General features: G+C 57.9%; 1 protein-coding gene across 2 annotated transcripts in view; it reads right to left on the bottom strand.

Annotated features, from left to right (window-relative positions):
• Positions 1–16,325, bottom strand: part of mertka (c-mer proto-oncogene tyrosine kinase a) — a 38,724-nt gene that overhangs the window by 1,659 nt on the left and 20,740 nt on the right. For both annotated transcript variants that reach the window (XM_062463035.1, XM_062463036.1), the window contains exons 9-17: positions 4,144–4,279; positions 3,712–3,862; positions 3,160–3,248; positions 2,944–3,039; positions 2,495–2,575; positions 2,268–2,360; positions 1,483–1,601; positions 1,182–1,291; positions 397–556 (exon numbers count right to left, since the gene is read on the bottom strand). In XM_062463035.1, the coding sequence (XP_062319019.1) occupies positions 397–556; positions 1,182–1,291; positions 1,483–1,601; positions 2,268–2,360; positions 2,495–2,575; positions 2,944–3,039; positions 3,160–3,248; positions 3,712–3,862; positions 4,144–4,279 (1,035 nt within the window). The remainder of the gene's footprint in view (positions 1–396; positions 557–1,181; positions 1,292–1,482; positions 1,602–2,267; positions 2,361–2,494; positions 2,576–2,943; positions 3,040–3,159; positions 3,249–3,711; positions 3,863–4,143; positions 4,280–16,325) is intronic.

The following is a 16,325-nucleotide window of genomic DNA, read 5'->3' as shown; positions in this document are numbered from 1 at the left end:
AATTGCATGTGCTAACAGAACACATTGTTGTTCATCTATGGTACAGCTTCCCCTCCTCTTAAACTTCTGCCCTGTCTACATGTGTCCTGCTGTAGAGGTGGGGTGTTTACTGGATGCCAGATTTACTGAGGTGAGAAGCATGTTAAAGACGATCTGGTAGTTTAGCAAACACAACACTCCAGTCTGTGATGCACAAGGTAGACACTCTCACATCCAGGTAAACACCAGACACACACTCATCCAGGTAAACGCTCTCATCTAGGTAAACACTCTCATCTAGGTAAACACTCTCATCTAGGTAAACACTCTCATCTAGGTAAACGCTCTCTCATGCAGGTGTACACACACTCATCCAGGTAGACCAGGTTACCCAGGACAAACTGAGAGGGTCGTTACCACGTCGCTCTTGACCGTGAACACTCTGTCAGCAAGGCTCTCCACGGCGATCCACTTGACGGGCATCTTGGCAACGCGGCCCTGGCGGTAGTAGTCCCCGCTGTAGATCTTCTTGGACAGGCCGAAGTCCGCCACGCACACCGTCATGTCATCACGCAGCCTGAACACACCGCAGGGAGGAGGGGGCAGTCAAAACAAGGCATAGGTATAGCTCACTAGTGATGGGTATAGCTCACTGGTGACGGGTATAGCTCACTAGTGATGGGTATAGCTCACTGGTGACGGGTATAGCTCACTGGTGATGGGTATAGCTCACTGGTGACGGGTATAGCTCACTGGTGACGGGTATAGCTCACTGGTGACGGGTATAGCTCACTGGTGACGGGTATAGCTCACTGGTGACGGGTATAGCTCACTGGTGACGGGTATAGCTCACTAGTGATGGGCATAGCTCACTGGCGACGGGTATAGCTCACTGGCGACGGGTATAGCTCACTGGGGACGGGTATAGCTCACTAGTGACGGGTATAGCTCACTGGTGACGGGTATAGCTCACTGGTGACGGGTATAGCTCACTGGTGACGGGTATATCTCACTGGTGACGGGTATAGCTCACAGGTGACGGGTATAGCTCACTGGTGACGGGTATAGCTCACTGGTGATGGGTATAGCTGCAGATCAATAAGTCAGTTAAAATCCGCCTTGTCGTTGCTTTCTGTTACAGTATGTGACACTGCTTGTAAAAGGCCTTTACATAAGAATTCAGTTTTGTTTCTGCTGCCTACATGCAGTTGCGAGCAGCCAGGTCACGATGCAGGAAGTTCCGCCCACTGAGGTACTCCATCCCCATGGCGATGTCAATCATGAACTTGAGCAACGTCTGTGTGGGTAGGTACTGAGGATGGACACAGAGTCATCATCATCAATCATCAGAATCATCATCAGAATTTGCTAAATGAGAGTCAAAGAGAGAGAGAGACTAAGAACGAGAGGGAGGGAGAGAGAGGGGAGGGAGAGAGGGAGAGGTAGAGAGAGGAAGGGAGAGAGAGGTAGAGAGGGAGATAGAGAGAGAGTCTCCAGTCTCACCAGTGGGCTGTCCCTGAGGCGTGAGCGCAGCAGGAAGCTGTGCAGGTCACCGTGGGTCATGTAGGGCAGGATGACCATGGGCCTGGGGGAGTGGGCTGGCCCCGTCTCCAGACACACACCTGGAACACAGCAGTCAGTCCCCTCCACACACACACATACACACACACACACACACACACACACACACACCTGGAACACAGCAGTCAGTCCCCTCCACACACATACACACACACACACCTGGAACACAGCAGTCAGTCCCCTCCACACACATACACACACACCTGGAACACAGCAGTCAGTCCCCTCCACACACATACACACACACCTGGAACACAGCAGTCAGTCCCCTCCACACACATACACACACACCTGGAACACAGCAGTCAGTCCCCTTCACACATACACACACACCTGGAACACAGCAGTCAGTCCCCTCCACACACATACACACACACACACCTGGAACACAGCAGTCAGTCCCCTCCACACACATACACACACACCTGGAACACAGCAGTCAGTCCCCTCCACACACACACACACACACCTGGAACACAGCACAGTCAGTCCCCTACACACACACACACCTGAATCATGGCACAGTCAGTCCCCTCCACACACACATACACACACACACACACACACACACACCTGAAACACAGCAGTCAGCCCCCCTCCACACACATCCGCTGTGCTAACCCACCTGAGCAGATATAATCAGGAACACACACCCGGACACACACGTTGGTCCTTTCACATGCAGTTCTGATGCCAGTCATACACACCCAGCAGCCTGATGACGTTGGGATGGTGGAAGTCCTTCATGCAGGCTGCCTCGTTCAGAAACTCCTCTATCTCCCTCTGAGAGAAGCTGTCCACTAGAGAGACAGCACACACACCACGTCTGTGTCAACTACACTGATCAAACACATTTGAAAGTTGCTGAGGTATGTTTGATTTGAATCACAGGTGTGCACAATGTGTTGGAGGGCTGGAAGCAGAGGAGCCTCACATTTCATGGTCTTCACAGCCACTTTCTCAGAGGATCCATCCTCTTGTTTCAGTCGCCCCTCCACCACCGAACCAAACTCACCTGGTCAACAACAGCAACTTCATGTCACATTTGATCACATAACAGTTGGCCTATAAGTTCACTTTTATATAACGTTGGACCAATTATAGATAACTTGTACATAGCCTTGGACCTATATAGTGAACTTTTCAACCTTTGTTGTAACTGTTGAGCTTTTGAGACTAAGGTCTGTTTAAGAGTCCTGTGACACAGTCAAAGTTAAATCAAAAACAACAATGCACCAGAAGAAAAACATAAAAAAATGAATACGACAAACACATTTTTAACAAGGGTGAAAAGAGCTACTATTTTCAGATGTAGCAGATGGGTCAAGCCCCTATGTTCAGGTAGGGAGACAGACTAGTGGACGAACTGGTGTGTGGTGTTACCTTCTCCCAGGACCTTCCCTATGGTCAGCAGAGTCCTCAGGACCATCACATCCTGAAGCTTAGCCTGCAGCTCACCACTCACCCCCAGGTTGGCAACTGGAGAGGGGACACACACACACACACAAACAATTACACGTTATCATATGCCTGGAGCAACCGGGTGAAGTGATCCAGACTCTCGGCTGTGTGTCCAGCAGGGTTGAGGAGGGGTCATACGTGTGATCTCGATGTCTGAGCGGTTGTAGGATCTCTGGGGTCTGTACTGGACCACGGGCTGCAGCTTCTCTGCACTGCCAAACAGCTGCCTGCAGGGGGCGCCAGAGAGGGGCAGCGTTACAGAGCGCTACACGTTACAGACTCACTACAGAGGGAGTCCTTCACATGTTTACAGTTGTTCAGCTGAGCCGTTTCTCACAGGCAGCAGGGCAGCTCGCAGGGTTAAATAGCAGTCCATCATGTCCATGACACAATTATCTGTCTCAGGAGAGGAGGAACTGAGTCAGAGGCTTGTTAATGGACTCCAGGAGGCAGGGAAAGGAGATGAGAGGAGGGCAGGAGAGGAGAAGAAAAGGAGAGGGGGAAGAGAGGACTGCTGTCTCAGCTGTGTGTGCTGTAGCTGCACGTCAGACAGCAGCTCCTCTGCTTAATGAACTGAGCATCCGGACACACACAGTCACTTACAGCTGCACCAGCTGTAAGCCAGATGGGCCTCCGGTGAGGAAAACAGACCCCCACCCCACCCCCTAACCGGAGGTGTGTCCGTTATACCCGAAGCGTGTGTCCTGGAGATGGCGGCGCAGGCAGATGAAGGCCCAGAGCAGCAGCAGGATCAGGCACACGCTCATCCCCAACCCGAGCAGGACAGAGAACCAGCCAGAGGCCTGGGGGTCCGGCCTGGCTGAGGGGGGAGGGACCCATCCTGCAGCGGAGGACAACACACACACACGCGTCTGATGTCATCAAGGGCACAGATGCTTGACTGGCTAATCATGATCATGTGTTGCGTGTAGACAGGAGGTTAGCTGTGATCAGTGTTATCAGCCTGCTCAAAACACAGCGTATCATTCTTACACACTATCACATACAAACACATGGTATCATTCTTACACACCATCGCATAAAAACACAGGAAACATCCACTCACTGTAGTCTGCTGGTTGTCTTTCTGTGTGTGTGCGTATGTGTGTGTGCTGTACTCACTGCTCTCCGGGACGTAGATGGAGGTGGGGGGGCTGAGCATGCCCTGGCCAGCCTGTGTGCAGGCGGCCACCTGGACGCTGTAGCTGCTGTTAAACACCTGGAGGACCAGGGAGGCAGACATGCTGTAGCTGTGGATCTGGAGCACACACACACACACAGGGGCATTCATGTACTCACACACCACATATCATATTTGTAATATCCATGAAAAATATCCTAAAGTTATCAAGGTGCTTTTGATATGTCCTCCAGATCTGAGATACCCACACCTGTCCACAGTTCCAGAACACAGAACGCAGCGGAAAATCTGTGATGAGATGGGAAGAATGTGGTTTCTCCTGCCTGGCAGCGGTGTCTTTGTGTGTGTGTGTGTGTGTGTGTGTGTGTGTGTGTGTGGAGGTGGGTCATATGACAGGAGAAACCCAGCGTTGCTCAACCCTGCATGGCAGCTTGTTGAGTTCCTCTCTGACTGGTCTTGTGCTGACGGAGCACTGGGGACAGGCTGTTCTAGGTGTGTGTGTGTGTGTGTGTGTCTCTTTCTCAAGGGTGCTTCTTGATGTATTAGCAGGCAGCAGCAATTTCTAGGCAGCTTCACTACTGCAAATAATGAGTGGTTAGAGTCAACAGTTAGAGTGATAAACAAACAGGATGTGTTATAGCCCCCCTCCCCCCGAAGGAAGCAATGATCCCCTCAGTATTCCTCTTCTCCCCCTTCTATACCTGAGGGCCTGTCTCCCCCTGTCTCCCCCTTCTATACCTGAGGGCCTGTCTCCCCCTTCTATACCTGAGGGCCTGTCTCCCCCTTCTATACCTGAGGGCCTGTCTCCCCCTGTCTCCCCCTTCTATACCTGAGGGCCTGTCTCCCCCTTCTATACCTGAGGGCCTGTCTCCCCCTTCTATACCTGAGGGCCTGTCTCCCCCTTCTATACCTGAGGGCCTGTCTCCCCCTTCTATACCTGAGGGCCTGTCTCCCCCTTCTATACCTGAGGGCCTGTCTCCCCCTTCTATACCTGAGGGCCTGTCTCCCCCTGTCTCCCCCTTCTATACCTGAGGGCCTGTCTCCCCCTGTCTCCCCCTTCTATACCTGAGGGCCTGTCTCCCCCTCTCTATACCTGAGGGCCTGTCTCCCCCTGTCTCCCCCTTCTATACCTGAGGGCCTGTCTCCCCCTTCTATACCTGAGGGCCTGTCTCCCCCTTCTATACCTGAGGGCCTGTCTCCCCCTTCTATACCTGAGGGCCTGTCTCCCCCTTCTATACCTGAGGGCCTGTCTCCCCCTGTCTCCCCCTTCTATACCTGAGGGCCTGTCTCCCCCTGTCTCCCCCTTCTATACCTGAGGGCCTGTCTCCCCCTTCTATACCTGAGGGCCTGTCTCCCCCTTCTATACCTGAGGGCCTGTCTCCCCCTTCTATACCTGAGGGCCTGTCTCCCCCTTCTATACCTGAGGGCCTGTCTCCCCCTTCTATACCTGAGGGCCTGTCTCCCCCTTCTATACCTGAGGGCCTGTCTCCCCCTTCTATACCTGAGGGCCTGTCTCCCCGTCTCCCCCTTCTATACCTGAGGGCCTGTCTCCCCCTTCTATACCTGAGGGCCTGTCTCCCCCTGTCTCCCCCTCTCTATACCTGAGGGCCTGTTTCCCCCTTCTATACCTGAGGGCCTGTCTCCCCCTGTCTCCCCCTTCTATACCTGAGGGCCTGTCTCCCCCTTCTATACCTGAGGGCCTGTCTCCCCCTTCTATACCTGAGGGCCTGTCTCCCCCTTCTATACCTGAGGGCCTGTCTCCCCCTTCTATACCTGAGGGCCTGTCTCCCCCTTCTATACCTGAGGGCCTGTCTCCCCGTCTCCCCCTTCTATACCTGAGGGCCTGTCTCCCCCTGTCTCCCCCTCTCTATACCTGAGGGCCTGTCTCCCCCTTCTATACCTGAGGGCCTGTCTCCCCCTGTCTCCCCCTTCTATACCTGAGGGCCTGTCTCCCCCTGTCTCCCCCTTCTATACCTGAGGGCCTGTCTCCCCCTTCTATACCTGAGGGCCTGTCTCCCCCTTCTATACCTGAGGGCCTGTCTCCCCCTTCTATACCTGAGGGCCTGTCTTCCCCTTCTATACCTGAGGGCCTGTCTCCCCCTTCTATACCTGAGGGCCTGTCTCCCCCTTCTATACCTGAGGGCCTGTCTCCCCCTTCTATACCTGAGGGCCTGTCTCCCCCTTCTATACCTGAGGGCCTGTCTCCCCCTTCTATACCTGAGGGCCTGTCTCCCCCTTCTATACCTGAGGGCCTGTCTCCCCGTCTCCCCCTTCTATACCTGAGGGCCTGTCTCCCCCTTCTATACCTGAGGGCCTGTCTCCCCCTGTCTCCCCCTCTCTATACCTGAGGGCCTGTTTCCCCCTTCTATACCTGAGGGCCTGTCTCCCCCTGTCTCCCCCTTCTATACCTGAGGGCCTGTCTCCCCCTTCTATACCTGAGGGCCTGTCTCCCCCTTCTATACCTGAGGGCCTGTCTCCCCCTGTCTCCCCCTTCTATACCTGAGGGCCTGTCTCCCCCTGTCTCCCCCTTCTATACCTGAGGGCCTGTCTCCCCCTTCTATACCTGAGGGCCTGTCTCCCCCTTCTATACCTGAGGGCCTGTCTCCCCCTTCTATACCTGAGGGCCTGTCTCCCCCTTCTATACCTGAGGGCCTGTCTCCCCCTTCTATACCTGAGGGCCTGTCTCCCCCTTCTATACCTGAGGGCCTGTCTCCCCCTTCTATACCTGAGGGCCTGTCTCCCCCTTCTATACCTGAGGGCCTGTCTCCCCCTTCTATACCTGAGGGCCTGTCTCCCCCTTCTATACCTGAGGGCCTGTCTCCCCGTCTCCCCCTTCTATACCTGAGGGCCTGTCTCCCCCTTCTATACCTGAGGGCCTGTCTCCCCCTGTCTCCCCCTTCTATACCTGAGGGCCTGTCTCCCCCTTCTATACCTGAGGGCCTGTCTCCCCCTTCTATACCTGAGGGCCTGTCTCCCCCTTCTATACCTGAGGGCCTGTCTCCCCCTTCTATACCTGAGGGCCTGTCTCCCCCTTCTATACCTGAGGGCCTGTCTCCCCCTTCTATACCTGAGGGCCTGTCTCCCCCTTCTATACCTGAGGGCCTGTCTCCCCCTTCTATACCTGAGGGCCTGTCTCCCCGTCTCCCCCTTCTATACCTGAGGGCCTGTCTCCCCCTTCTATACCTGAGGGCCTGTCTCCCCCTGTCTCCCCCTCTCTATACCTGAGGGCCTGTTTCCCCCTTCTATACCTGAGGGCCTGTCTCCCCCTGTCTCCCCCTTCTATACCTGAGGGCCTGTCTCCCCCTTCTATACCTGAGGGCCTGTCTCCCCCTTCTATACCTGAGGGCCTGTCTCCCCCTTCTATACCTGAGGGCCTGTCTCCCCGTCTCCCCCTTCTATACCTGAGGGCCTGTCTCCCCCTGTCTCCCCCTCTCTATACCTGAGGGCCTGTCTCCCCCTTCTATACCTGAGGGCCTGTCTCCCCCTGTCTCCCCCTTCTATACCTGAGGGCCTGTCTCCCCCTTCTATACCTGAGGGCCTGTCTCCCCCTGTCTCCCCCTTCTATACCTGAGGGCCTGTCTCCCCCTGTCTCCCCCTTCTATACCTGAGGGCCTGTCTCCCCCTTCTATACCTGAGGGCCTGTCTCCCCCCTGTCTCCCCCTTCTATACCTGAGGGCCTGTCTCCCCCTTCTATACCTGAGGGCCTGTCTCCCCCTTCTATACCTGAGGGCCTGTCTCCCCCTTCTATACCTGAGGGCCTGTCTCCCCCTTCTATACCTGAGGGCCTGTCTCCCCCTTCTATACCTGAGGGCCTGTCTCCCCCTTCTATACCTGAGGGCCTGTCTCCCCGTCTCCCCCTTCTATACCTGAGGGCCTGTCTCCCCCTTCTATACCTGAGGGCCTGTCTCCCCCTGTCTCCCCCTCTCTATACCTGAGGGCCTGTCTCCCCCTTCTATACCTGAGGGCCTGTCTCCCCATGTCTCCCCCTTCTATACCTGAGGGCCTGTCTCCCCCTTCTATACCTGAGGGCCTGTCTCCCCCTTCTATACCTGAGGGCATGTCTCCCCCTTCTATACCTGAGGGCCTGTCTCCCCCTGTCTCCCCCTTCTATACCTGAGGGCCTGTCTCCCCCTGTCTCCCCCTTCTATACCTGAGGGCCTGTCTCCCCCTTCTATACCTGAGGGCCTGTCTCCCCCTTCTATACCTGAGGGCCTGTCTCCCCCTGTCTCCCCCTTCTATACCTGAGGGCCTGTCTCCCCCTTCTATACCTGAGGGCCTGTCTCCCCCTTCTATACCTGAGGGGCTGTCTCCCCCTGTCTCCCCCTTCTATACCTGAGGGCCTGTCTCCCCCTGTCTCCCCCTTCTATACCTGAGGGCCTGTCTCCCCCTGTCTCCCCCTTCTATACCTGAGGGCCTGTCTCCCCCTCTCTATACCTGAGGGCCTGTCTCCCCCTGTCTCCCCCTTCTATACCTGAGGGCCTGTCTCCCCCTTCTATACCTGAGGGCCTGTCTCCCCCCTGTCTACCCCTTCTATACCTGAGGGCCTGTCTCCCCCTGTCTCCCCCTTCTATACCTGAGGGCCTGTCTCCCCCTGTCTCCCCCTTCTATACCTGAGGGCCTGTCTCCCCCTGTCTCCCCCTTCTATACCTGAGGGCCTGTCTCCCCCTGTCTCCCCCTTCTATACCTGAGGGCCTGTCTCCCCCTGTCTCCCCCTTCTATACCTGAGGGCCTGTCTCCCCCTGTCTCCCCCTTCTATACCTGAGGGCCTGTCTCCCCCTGTCTCCCCCTTCTATACCTGAGGGCCTGTCTCCCCCTGTCTCCCCCTTCTATACCTGAGGGCCTGTCTCCCCCTGTCTCCCCCTTCTATACCTGAGGGCCTGTCTCCCCCTGTTTCCCCCTTCTATACCTGAGGGCCTGTCTCCCCCCTGTCTACCCCTTCTATACCTGAGGGCCTGTCTCCCCCTCTCTATACCTGAGGGCCTGTCTCCCCCCTGTCTCCCCCTTCTATACCTGAGGGCCTGTCTCCCCCTCTCTATACCTGAGGGCCTGTCTCCCCCCTGTCTCCCCCTCTCTATACCTGAGGGCCTGTCTCCCCCTCTCTATACCTGAGGGCCTGTCTCCCCCTCTCTATACCTGAGGGCCTGTCTCCCCCCTGTCTCCCCCTCTCTATACCTGAGGGCCTGTCTCCCCCTCTCTATACCTGAGGGCCTGTCTCCCCCCTGTCTCCCCCTTCTATACCTGAGGGCCTGTCTCCCCCTCTCTATACCTGAGGGCCTGTCTCCCCCCTGTCTCCCCCTCTCTATACCTGAGGGCCTGTCTCCCCCTCTCTATACCTGAGGGCCTGTCTCCCCCCTGTCTCCCCCTTCTATACCTGAGGGCCTGTCTCCCCCTTCTATACCTGAGGGCTTGTCTCCCCCTCTCTATACCTGAGGGCCTGTCTCCCCCTCTCTATACCTGACGGCCTGTCTCCCCCTCTCTATACCTGAGGGGCCTGTCTCCCCCTCTCTATACCTGAGGGCCTGTCTCCCCCCTGTCTACCCCTTCTATACCTGAGGGCCTGTCTCCCCCCTGTCTCCCCCTCTCTATACCTGAGGGGCCTGTCTCCCCCTCTCTATACCTGAGGGCCTGTCTCCCCCTCTCTATACCTGAGGGCCTGTCTCCCCCTCTCTATACCTGAGGGCCTGTCTCCCCCTTCTATACCTGAGGGCCTGTCTCCCCCTTCTATACCTGAGGGCCTGTCTCCCCCTTCTATACCTGAGGGCCTGTCTCCCCCTTCTATACCTGAGGGCCTGTCTCCCCGTCTCCCCCTTCTATACCTGAGGGCCTGTCTCCCCCTTCTATACCTGAGGGCCTGTCTCCCCCTGTCTCCCCCTTCTATACCTGAGGGCCTGTCTCCCCCTTCTATACCTGAGGGCCTGTCTCCCCCTTCTATACCTGAGGGCCTGTCTCCCCCTTCTATACCTGAGGGCCTGTCTCCCCCTTCTATACCTGAGGGCCTGTCTCCCCCTTCTATACCTGAGGGCCTGTCTCCCCCTTCTATACCTGAGGGCCTGTCTCCCCCTTCTATACCTGAGGGCCTGTCTCCCCCTTCTATACCTGAGGGCCTGTCTCCCCGTCTCCCCCTTCTATACCTGAGGGCCTGTCTCCCCCTTCTATACCTGAGGGCCTGTCTCCCCCTGTCTCCCCCTCTCTATACCTGAGGGCCTGTTTCCCCCTTCTATACCTGAGGGCCTGTCTCCCCCTGTCTCCCCCTTCTATACCTGAGGGCCTGTCTCCCCCTTCTATACCTGAGGGCCTGTCTCCCCCTTCTATACCTGAGGGCCTGTCTCCCCCTTCTATACCTGAGGGCCTGTCTCCCCGTCTCCCCCTTCTATACCTGAGGGCCTGTCTCCCCCTGTCTCCCCCTCTCTATACCTGAGGGCCTGTCTCCCCCTTCTATACCTGAGGGCCTGTCTCCCCCTGTCTCCCCCTTCTATACCTGAGGGCCTGTCTCCCCCTTCTATACCTGAGGGCCTGTCTCCCCCTGTCTCCCCCTTCTATACCTGAGGGCCTGTCTCCCCTGTCTCCCCCTTCTATACCTGAGGGCCTGTCTCCCCCTTCTATACCTGAGGGCCTGTCTCCCCCTGTCTCCCCCTTCTATACCTGAGGGCCTGTCTCCCCCTTCTATACCTGAGGGCCTGTCTCCCCCTTCTATACCTGAGGGCCTGTCTCCCCCTTCTATACCTGAGGGCCTGTCTCCCCCTTCTATACCTGAGGGCCTGTCTCCCCCTTCTATACCTGAGGGCCTGTCTCCCCCTTCTATACCTGAGGGCCTGTCTCCCCGTCTCCCCCTTCTATACCTGAGGGCCTGTCTCCCCCTTCTATACCTGAGGGCCTGTCTCCCCCTGTCTCCCCCTCTCTATACCTGAGGGCCTGTCTCCCCCTTCTATACCTGAGGGCCTGTCTCCCCATGTCTCCCCCTTCTATACCTGAGGGCCTGTCTCCCCCTTCTATACCTGAGGGCCTGTCTCCCCCTTCTATACCTGAGGGCATGTCTCCCCCTTCTATACCTGAGGGCCTGTCTCCCCCTGTCTCCCCCTTCTATACCTGAGGGCCTGTCTCCCCCTGTCTCCCCCTTCTATACCTGAGGGCCTGTCTCCCCCTTCTATACCTGAGGGCCTGTCTCCCCCTTCTATACCTGAGGGCCTGTCTCCCCCTGTCTCCCCCTTCTATACCTGAGGGCCTGTCTCCCCCTTCTATACCTGAGGGCCTGTCTCCCCCTTCTATACCTGAGGGGCTGTCTCCCCCTGTCTCCCCCTTCTATACCTGAGGGCCTGTCTCCCCCTGTCTCCCCCTTCTATACCTGAGGGCCTGTCTCCCCCTGTCTCCCCCTTCTATACCTGAGGGCCTGTCTCCCCCTCTCTATACCTGAGGGCCTGTCTCCCCCTGTCTCCCCCTTCTATACCTGAGGGCCTGTCTCCCCCTTCTATACCTGAGGGCCTGTCTCCCCCTTCTATACCTGAGGGCCTGTCTCCCCCTTCTATACCTGAGGGCCTGTCTCCCCCTTCTATACCTGAGGGCCTGTCTCCCCCTGTCTCCCCCTTCTATACCTGAGGGCCTGTCTCCCCCTGTCTCCCCCTTCTATACCTGAGGGCCTGTCTCCCCCTTCTATACCTGAGGGCCTGTCTCCCCCTTCTATACCTGAGGGCCTGTCTCCCCCTTCTATACCTGAGGGCCTGTCTCCCCCTTCTATACCTGAGGGCCTGTCTCCCCCTTCTATACCTGAGGGCCTGTCTCCCCCTTCTATACCTGAGGGCCTGTCTCCCCCTTCTATACCTGAGGGCCTGTCTCCCCGTCTCCCCCTTCTATACCTGAGGGCCTGTCTCCCCCTTCTATACCTGAGGGCCTGTCTCCCCCTGTCTCCCCCTCTCTATACCTGAGGGCCTGTTTCCCCCTTCTATACCTGAGGGCCTGTCTCCCCCTGTCTCCCCCTTCTATACCTGAGGGCCTGTCTCCCCCTTCTATACCTGAGGGCCTGTCTCCCCCTTCTATACCTGAGGGCCTGTCTCCCCCTTCTATACCTGAGGGCCTGTCTCCCCCTTCTATACCTGAGGGCCTGTCTCCCCCTTCTATACCTGAGGGCCTGTCTCCCCGTCTCCCCCTTCTATACCTGAGGGCCTGTCTCCCCCTGTCTCCCCCTCTCTATACCTGAGGGCCTGTCTCCCCCTTCTATACCTGAGGGCCTGTCTCCCCCTGTCTCCCCCTTCTATACCTGAGGGCCTGTCTCCCCCTGTCTCCCCCTTCTATACCTGAGGGCCTGTCTCCCCCTTCTATACCTGAGGGCCTGTCTCCCCCTTCTATACCTGAGGGCCTGTCTCCCCCTTCTATACCTGAGGGCCTGTCTTCCCCTTCTATACCTGAGGGCCTGTCTCCCCCTTCTATACCTGAGGGCCTGTCTCCCCCTTCTATACCTGAGGGCCTGTCTCCCCCTTCTATACCTGAGGGCCTGTCTCCCCCTTCTATACCTGAGGGCCTGTCTCCCCCTTCTATACCTGAGGGCCTGTCTCCCCCTTCTATACCTGAGGGCCTGTCTCCCCGTCTCCCCCTTCTATACCTGAGGGCCTGTCTCCCCCTTCTATACCTGAGGGCCTGTCTCCCCCTGTCTCCCCCTCTCTATACCTGAGGGCCTGTTTCCCCCTTCTATACCTGAGGGCCTGTCTCCCCCTGTCTCCCCCTTCTATACCTGAGGGCCTGTCTCCCCCTTCTATACCTGAGGGCCTGTCTCCCCCTTCTATACCTGAGGGCCTGTCTCCCCCTGTCTCCCCCTTCTATACCTGAGGGCCTGTCTCCCCCTGTCTCCCCCTTCTATACCTGAGGGCCTGTCTCCCCCTTCTATACCTGAGGGCCTGTCTCCCCCTTCTATACCTGAGGGCCTGTCTCCCCCTTCTATACCTGAGGGCCTGTCTCCCCCTTCTATACCTGAGGGCCTGTCTCCCCCTTCTATACCTGAGGGCCTGTCTCCCCCTTCTATACCTGAGGGCCTGTCTCCCCCTTCTATACCTGAGGGCCTGTCTCCCCCTTCTATACCTGAGGGCCTGTCTCCCCCTTCTATACCTGAGGGCCTGTCTCCCCCTTCTATACCTGAGGGCCTGTCTCCCCGTCTCCCCCTTCTATACCTGAGGGCCTGTCTCCCCCTTCTATACCTGAGGGCCTGTCTCCCCCTGTCTCCCCCTTCTATACCTGAGGGCCTGTCTCCCCCTTCTATACCTGAGGGCCTGTCTCCCCCTTCTATACCTGAGGGCCTGTCTCCCCCTTCTATACCTGAGGGCCTGTCTCCCCCTTCTATACCTGAGGGCCTGTCTCCCCCTTCTATACCTGAGGGCCTGTCTCCCCCTTCTATACCTGAGGGCCTGTCTCCCCCTTCTATACCTGAGGGCCTGTCTCCCCCTTCTATACCTGAGGGCCTGTCTCCCCGTCTCCCCCTTCTATACCTGAGGGCCTGTCTCCCCCTTCTATACCTGAGGGCCTGTCTCCCCCTGTCTCCCCCTCTCTATACCTGAGGGCCTGTTTCCCCCTTCTATACCTGAGGGCCTGTCTCCCCCTGTCTCCCCCTTCTATACCTGAGGGCCTGTCTCCCCCTTCTATACCTGAGGGCCTGTCTCCCCCTTCTATACCTGAGGGCCTGTCTCCCCCTTCTATACCTGAGGGCCTGTCTCCCCGTCTCCCCCTTCTATACCTGAGGGCCTGTCTCCCCCTGTCTCCCCCTCTCTATACCTGAGGGCCTGTCTCCCCCTTCTATACCTGAGGGCCTGTCTCCCCCTGTCTCCCCCTTCTATACCTGAGGGCCTGTCTCCCCCTTCTATACCTGAGGGCCTGTCTCCCCCTGTCTCCCCCTTCTATACCTGAGGGCCTGTCTCCCCCTGTCTCCCCCTTCTATACCTGAGGGCCTGTCTCCCCCTTCTATACCTGAGGGCCTGTCTCCCCCCTGTCTCCCCCTTCTATACCTGAGGGCCTGTCTCCCCCTTCTATACCTGAGGGCCTGTCTCCCCCTTCTATACCTGAGGGCCTGTCTCCCCCTTCTATACCTGAGGGCCTGTCTCCCCCTTCTATACCTGAGGGCCTGTCTCCCCCTTCTATACCTGAGGGCCTGTCTCCCCCTTCTATACCTGAGGGCCTGTCTCCCCGTCTCCCCCTTCTATACCTGAGGGCCTGTCTCCCCCTTCTATACCTGAGGGCCTGTCTCCCCCTGTCTCCCCCTCTCTATACCTGAGGGCCTGTCTCCCCCTTCTATACCTGAGGGCCTGTCTCCCCATGTCTCCCCCTTCTATACCTGAGGGCCTGTCTCCCCCTTCTATACCTGAGGGCCTGTCTCCCCCTTCTATACCTGAGGGCATGTCTCCCCCTTCTATACCTGAGGGCCTGTCTCCCCCTGTCTCCCCCTTCTATACCTGAGGGCCTGTCTCCCCCTGTCTCCCCCTTCTATACCTGAGGGCCTGTCTCCCCCTTCTATACCTGAGGGCCTGTCTCCCCCTTCTATACCTGAGGGCCTGTCTCCCCCTGTCTCCCCCTTCTATACCTGAGGGCCTGTCTCCCCCTTCTATACCTGAGGGCCTGTCTCCCCCTTCTATACCTGAGGGGCTGTCTCCCCCTGTCTCCCCCTTCTATACCTGAGGGCCTGTCTCCCCCTGTCTCCCCCTTCTATACCTGAGGGCCTGTCTCCCCCTGTCTCCCCCTTCTATACCTGAGGGCCTGTCTCCCCCTCTCTATACCTGAGGGCCTGTCTCCCCCTGTCTCCCCCTTCTATACCTGAGGGCCTGTCTCCCCCTTCTATACCTGAGGGCCTGTCTCCCCCCTGTCTACCCCTTCTATACCTGAGGGCCTGTCTCCCCCTGTCTCCCCCTTCTATACCTGAGGGCCTGTCTCCCCCTGTCTCCCCCTTCTATACCTGAGGGCCTGTCTCCCCCTGTCTCCCCCTTCTATACCTGAGGGCCTGTCTCCCCCTGTCTCCCCCTTCTATACCTGAGGGCCTGTCTCCCCCTGTCTCCCCCTTCTATACCTGAGGGCCTGTCTCCCCCTGTCTCCCCCTTCTATACCTGAGGGCCTGTCTCCCCCTGTCTCCCCCTTCTATACCTGAGGGCCTGTCTCCCCCTGTCTCCCCCTTCTATACCTGAGGGCCTGTCTCCCCCTGTCTCCCCCTTCTATACCTGAGGGCCTGTCTCCCCCTGTTTCCCCCTTCTATACCTGAGGGCCTGTCTCCCCCCTGTCTACCCCTTCTATACCTGAGGGCCTGTCTCCCCCTCTCTATACCTGAGGGCCTGTCTCCCCCCTGTCTCCCCCTTCTATACCTGAGGGCCTGTCTCCCCCTCTCTATACCTGAGGGCCTGTCTCCCCCCTGTCTCCCCCTCTCTATACCTGAGGGCCTGTCTCCCCCTCTCTATACCTGAGGGCCTGTCTCCCCCTCTCTATACCTGAGGGCCTGTCTCCCCCCTGTCTCCCCCTCTCTATACCTGAGGGCCTGTCTCCCCCTCTCTATACCTGAGGGCCTGTCTCCCCCCTGTCTCCCCCTTCTATACCTGAGGGCCTGTCTCCCCCTCTCTATACCTGAGGGCCTGTCTCCCCCCTGTCTCCCCCTCTCTATACCTGAGGGCCTGTCTCCCCCTCTCTATACCTGAGGGCCTGTCTCCCCCCTGTCTCCCCCTTCTATACCTGAGGGCCTGTCTCCCCCTTCTATACCTGAGGGCTTGTCTCCCCCTCTCTATACCTGAGGGCCTGTCTCCCCCTCTCTATACCTGACGGCCTGTCTCCCCCTCTCTATACCTGAGGGGCCTGTCTCCCCCTCTCTATACCTGAGGGCCTGTCTCCCCCCTGTCTACCCCTTCTATACCTGAGGGCCTGTCTCCCCCCTGTCTCCCCCTCTCTATACCTGAGGGGCCTGTCTCCCCCTCTCTATACCTGAGGGCCTGTCTCCCCCTCTCTATACCTGAGGGCCTGTCTCCCCCTCTCTATACCTGAGGGCCTGTCTCCCCCTCTCTATACCTGAGGGCCTGTCTCCCCCCTGTCTCCCCCTCTCTATACCTGAGGGCCTGTCTCCCCCTCTCTATACCTGAGGGCCTGTTTCCCCCCTGTCTCCCCCTTCTATACCTGAGGGCCTGTCTCCCCCTCTCTATACCTGAGGGCCTGTCTC

This window comes from Osmerus eperlanus, chromosome 6 (genome assembly GCF_963692335.1).
Source record: "Osmerus eperlanus chromosome 6, fOsmEpe2.1, whole genome shotgun sequence".
NCBI lineage: Eukaryota > Metazoa > Chordata > Actinopteri > Osmeriformes > Osmeridae > Osmerus > Osmerus eperlanus.
This window is presented reverse-complemented; position numbering and strand designations above follow the sequence as displayed.